We start from the raw sequence: 5,774 nt of genomic DNA on the forward strand, positions 1-5,774 counted from the left end.
TAAGGGACATGGACAGCTGTGAGGAAGAGTCTTTATTCCCCAGGTCTTTAACCGTTTCCCAGAACTTCTTGGGGGTAGACCCACAGAGAGAGAACTGCTCCTTAAAGTAACTAACTTTGGCCTTCAGGAAAGCCTGAGTGCACTTATTTCTCATTTGCGTGAACAAAAGCCAGTCAGCCTGAGTATGCGTGTGCAGAGCGATTTGCCAAATGGAATTCTTGAACTGGAGTAACTCTGCCAGATCATGGTCGAACCAGGGGCTGAACCCGTTTTTAATTCTTATTTTCTTTATGGGCTCGTATTTGTTCACGATACCACTGAAAGTTGTTTTAAAAAATAAGGTCCAAGCGTCTTCGACAGAGGGGATCAAGCTGATTCTATACCATTTTACAGAGGCCAGTTCATGAAGGAAGGCTTGCTCATTAAATTTTTTTAGCAAGCGTCTATGACAAATCAGGACAGGTCGTTTCACTGAGCAGCCATTATGAACACAGGCTGTAAAACAGTGATCACCAAGGTCATTACATAAAACACCAGACTGATACCTATCAGGACTATTTGTGAGGATAACATTAAGGAGAGTAGCATTTTCTGGATGTTTGGAATCATATCTTGTGGGATTGGTAATAATCTGAGAAAAATTTAGGGAATCCCATTGCTTTAGGACTTGGTCAGGTGGGTTAAGCATGTCCCAGTTTAGGTCACCTAGCAGGACACATTCAGACTTAGTGTAAGGGGCCAGGAGAGAGCTAAGGACAGTTAGGGTACAGGCCGGTACTGATGGTGGCCAGCAACAGTCAACAAGGAGTTATTTGAAAGTTGAATGCGTAAAACCATGAAATTGTTTGGGGACAGACTTGGTGGAGACAACCGAGCACTGAAGGTGTTCCTTGGTAAAGATTGCCCCTCCCCCACCTTTGGAAGATCTGTCTTGCCGAAAAAGGTTATAACCAGAAAAGTTAACATCAGTATTCAAAACTCTCTTTCTTAACCACGTCTCAGTAATGACAAACAGTGGGCAGTGTGTGCAATAGAGATTGCGTCATCTTTGGATCTGTTGGGGTGATATGCGAATTGAAGTGGGTCCAAGGTGTCTGGGATGATGGGTTGATGGGAGCCATGACCAGCCTTTCAAAAAATTTAATAGCTATAGATGTGAGTGTTACACAGTGATAGTCATTTAGGCAGGTAATCTTAGTGTTCTTGGGCATGGGGACTGTGGTGGTCTGCTTGAAACAAGTTTGGTATTATTAAATGTTTGCATTGTTGAATTAGATTTTCATAAATAGTTAACTTGCTAACATTTAGAAGGACTGATGGTTTGCTTAGCTAGCAAGTCTGTTTGTTAGGTTATTAAGGAAATTAGGCCTGCTGTAGCTAGCTTAGCCAAAGTCATATTAGATCCACTGCAATATTAGACGTTTGTCCAGGTCCTCAGAATGTCAGAAGATGCCTTCAATACTGTCCACTGGGGCAACATGAGCACCTATTACCATCTAGTAGGCTCGTGGCTTGCTTGGGTGGTGTTAAACCGCGAGCTATGGCTCAGAGGATTGCTGGTGCAATCCCAGTGCTTGGTAATCGTTTGTAGTTTTTCTGTTTTTACCTTATCTGTAATAGGTGTGTGCTGGTGGCAGGGAAGTCAGGCGCAGGAGAGTGAACTTGGTATAAACAGAGCAGTTTAATAAAAAAATTAAAAACTCCGGAAACCAACACATACAAAATAAAATAAGAGGGTGCAAAACCCGTCGCACACCAGAACATAACTATACATACAACAAACAATCACCGACAAGTACATGAGGGGAAACAGAGGGTTAAATACACAACATGTAATTGATGGGATTGGAACCAGGTGTGAAGGAAGACAAGACAAAACCAATGGAAAATGAAAAATGGATCAGTGATGGCTAGAAGGTCGGTGACGTCGACCGCCAAACACCGCCCGAACAAGGAGAGGGACCAACTTCGGCGGAAGTCGTGACACTTTCCCAAACATTCACCCTTAACTTAACCAGTGTGAATTCATGTGAATTCATGCCTAAACTTAATCCTCCACCTGGACAAATGTTGAATGCTGAATTGAGACTGTGAGTTCTTGTATTTGCTAGCTATCTACTTGCTAGCAAATTCAGAACACATTTCTACCAGAAAGTGTGTGTGTTACAATTATAGCCATGGTATAAGTGATATAATCACCTCAGGGAACTTTGCATACTATGGAAAATAATACAACTTAGTGTAAGGTAAGCTCCACTGCACGTCAAGGCACACATCTTCCACGTCGTCCATTATTTTCCATAGCCCCTCCTTCATTATCCCTTACCTAAATGTAATGAAATGCCTTCAGATGCCATGCATATCATGTAGGCTGTGTAAAAATACTACTTTCAGATACAGGGGCAATAGAGAGATAATGTTAGATATGATATCTTCCATATATTTTATATCATTTAATCTGTATGTATTGTGAATACTACGATATGAATTGCCTCATTGACGACATAAAAGTTTTTCTAATCAAATGTATTTTACTGAACAAAATATAAACGCAACATGTCAATTGTTGGTCCCATGTTTCATGAGCTAAAATAAAAGATCTCAGAAATGTTCAGCATGCACAAAAAGCTGATTTTGTGTACAAATGTGTTTACGTCCATGTTAGTGAGCATTTCTCCTTTGCCAAGATAATCCATCCACCTAACAGGTGTGGCATATCAAGAGCTGATTAAACAGCATGATCATTACAGAGGTGCACCTTGTGCTGGGGACAATAAAAGTCCACCCTAAAATGTGCAGTTTTGTCACACAACACAGTGCCACAGATCTCCCCAACAAATCTGTACAGAAAAGCTGAGATGATGAAAGCTGTCACGCCTTCTCCCGCTCTCCCTCCCTTGCCCAGCACTACGCACTCCTTCCACCATCATTACGCACACCTGCTCCCCTCGTCACGCGCATCAGCGATTCATTGCACTCATCTGGACTCAATCACTTGTGTTATTTCCTCCCCTATATCTGTCTGTTCTCCAGCTCTGTTCCCCGCTTCAGCATTAACTGTCACATAACGTTTTGCATTGTTGCCAAAAAGTTCAATTTTGGTTTCATCTGACCAGAGCACTTCATGTCTGTGCTATATTAAATGTTCACTCTCCGTACCTGCTTCTCATCTCCGGTGTCGGTTCTTACAAAAGCCTTGTTTTTTTGGCTTCATAAGTGCAATACAATGTTCAAAGACCACCTTGTGTGGAGCTACAAAGCCTTCTACCACTACTTGAGCGCCCCGGTATATTGTTTGACCACTCTGATTAATGTGAAGCAACCTTTCACTGATAGGAATGGGCAGTCTGCAACATTCTCTAGGGTTAAGTTACATTTGTTTTACCACACACACAATAACAAACACACACACACCAGTTTACTGTCTCCTCTCCTACACCCCACCGCTCATCACACCCACTCTAATGAGGCAAACACACACAAGTACATTGGTGTAACCAGTTATTTTCCTCTGTGTCTCTGACTCTAGGGACTTTCTTCCTTCTCCCCCTGTCCCCAGACAGCATGAGGCAACACCACAGGGCTTAACACACACACAAACACAAACACGCACACACACACACACACACACACACAAACACACACACACACACACACACACACACACACACACACACACACACACACACACACACACACACACACACACACACACACACACACACACACACACACACACACACACACTAATCCTCACCACACACAACAGAGGCAGGGAATGTTGTGAATAGAATAAGAGAGAAATCAGACATATTGCTACAGGGTTACTTCATTTGGAAGAGTTCAATCTGGAGGGGGCACAGATGTACCATAGGTTTTAAGCCTTTGTCAGGCTATTGATGGAATTGTACAATAGCCTACACAGAGCTGTGCCTTTGCAGTAGTTTCGTTATAGTTTCATAACAGAAAAAGTAACATTCATATCATTGATAGGAGATGATGTATTGCTTTGTGGTCATTGTAGTTTATAGTATAGGCTACTGTTGTAAGCAACTTCATAAGCGACTCAAAGACTCCTACTCTTACATTATGCTCCACTAGAATGCAATCTATTCCATTAATAAAATATTTATGATTACATGTAAATGCTGGTGATGATAAACAGACTGAATTGATAGGCTAATCAAGTCGAACACATTTTAAGCAGATCAATTAGGCTATATGAAGCTCGTTATATTTTTCACAGTGTGACGTAGCAGTCTAGTCCCGGGGCGCGCTGAAATATGTGTCCCGTCCCCTCCCAATATCAAAGGCTCAGCCAGCCACGCCAAACCATCGCTCCACCTAGTAGACTGTTGACTGGCACAGCACGCTTTCTGTCTCTCGCAGTCAGCTTCAGTTCCCCGCTTACTTCGCATTGAGAAGGTGTGTCGAACAGACGTTGAAAGAAAGTAAGGTAATATCAAGTGTGTGAGAGAGAGAGATCGACTTGTGTTGGTCGAATTCGTTCTCCCATCATGGAGATGCTTGGAGTGCCATTTGCGCTGGTTTGGGTGGTTCTGGGGCTGTCCTGCATTCTCGCTGGAAAAGGTAAGTGAAAACGAAAACTTGCTTATAGATTGTGATTCTGTATAGTGGGGCATTGATAGACGCGATCGTTGATTTCAAGAAGGATTTTCAGATGTTTCTTTACTATTTGAACTAAAGCTGTGCAATGGATTTTTTTTGAAAATAAGAGACATTCATGAAATTAATAATTCAACAGAAGCTTTCTTGATGTTTGATGCATTTCAGACAGCAGCCTACAGGCTACAAAATATGTTGTCGAGCCCCTTGGAAGTTACCAGCATTTTAGTTTAAAGGGGTTTCAAGGGTTGCAGTTTATTTATGCCGTCACCAACCTTGGTAAAACAGCATATCATCTATTTGACTAACTATCCATTTATCGTCAATAATTGGAGGGTGTGTGCTGCAAATGAGGCGGCTATTTGCATTTATATTTATTAGGGATCCACATTAGCTGCTGCCAAGGGGTCCAAACATATTAAAGAACTTACATTACATATAAAGCAAAAGATCAAACACTACATCATATAACATTATTACACCACTACATATCTACGATAGAAAATGTTTAAAACATACAACAATGTCACAATGTATGCATGTGCATGTGTCTGTACCTTTGTGTGTGTCTCTTCACAGTCCCCGTTGTTCCATAATGTGTATTTTTTACCTGTTTTTTAAAACATGTTTTTTAAAAATCTGATGCCATGGATAGGGAAGGACCTCATTGACCGTTCACACAGCACTCTGTCCAGCGCACTGGCGCTTGTAGACTAGGCTATAGTAGGCTAGTAGACATGAGCGGAGTATGGTAGTTAGGCTATTTGTAATAATGCCTTCTCGTATTCTCGCCTTCAAAGTACCGCAGAGTCATGTTGTCTAAAAAGGGCATAATCGGTGCACAGCGACTCTAATTGAGTCTCAAGGGTGACACTATGCCGAATTGGTTGGAAAATTACTGAATCAGAAAATTGTTAATTCAGAATGCATATTAGCCATTCAATTGGTCAGCTGAGAAAGGAACAACTGTAATTAAACAGTAATCATTACTCTGTTGTTAATGTAGTGATTTAGGGGTAACTGCTTAAGTGATGCTTGATCCAGCAACCTTGCAGCTTCAAGGTGAGTACACCGCTCATGTCAAAAAGGTCTAGCTAAACGTCTTGACAGAGCTCATATCCTCGCATATGTCTCCACTCCACTACAGC

General features: G+C 41.8%; 1 protein-coding gene across 1 annotated transcript in view; it reads left to right on the forward strand.

Annotated features, from left to right (window-relative positions):
* Nucleotides 1-4,319: 4,319 nt before the first annotated feature.
* Nucleotides 4,320-5,774, forward strand: part of LOC110508889 (calsyntenin-2) — a 251,433-nt gene continuing 249,978 nt past the window's right edge. The window contains exon 1 of the mRNA XM_036966206.1: nucleotides 4,320-4,590. Within this exon, the coding sequence (XP_036822101.1) occupies nucleotides 4,518-4,590 (73 nt within the window). The 5' untranslated portion in view covers nucleotides 4,320-4,517. The remainder of the gene's footprint in view (nucleotides 4,591-5,774) is intronic.

Source organism: Oncorhynchus mykiss, chromosome 28 (assembly GCF_013265735.2).
Source record: "Oncorhynchus mykiss isolate Arlee chromosome 28, USDA_OmykA_1.1, whole genome shotgun sequence".
NCBI classification, from domain to species: domain Eukaryota; kingdom Metazoa; phylum Chordata; class Actinopteri; order Salmoniformes; family Salmonidae; genus Oncorhynchus; species Oncorhynchus mykiss.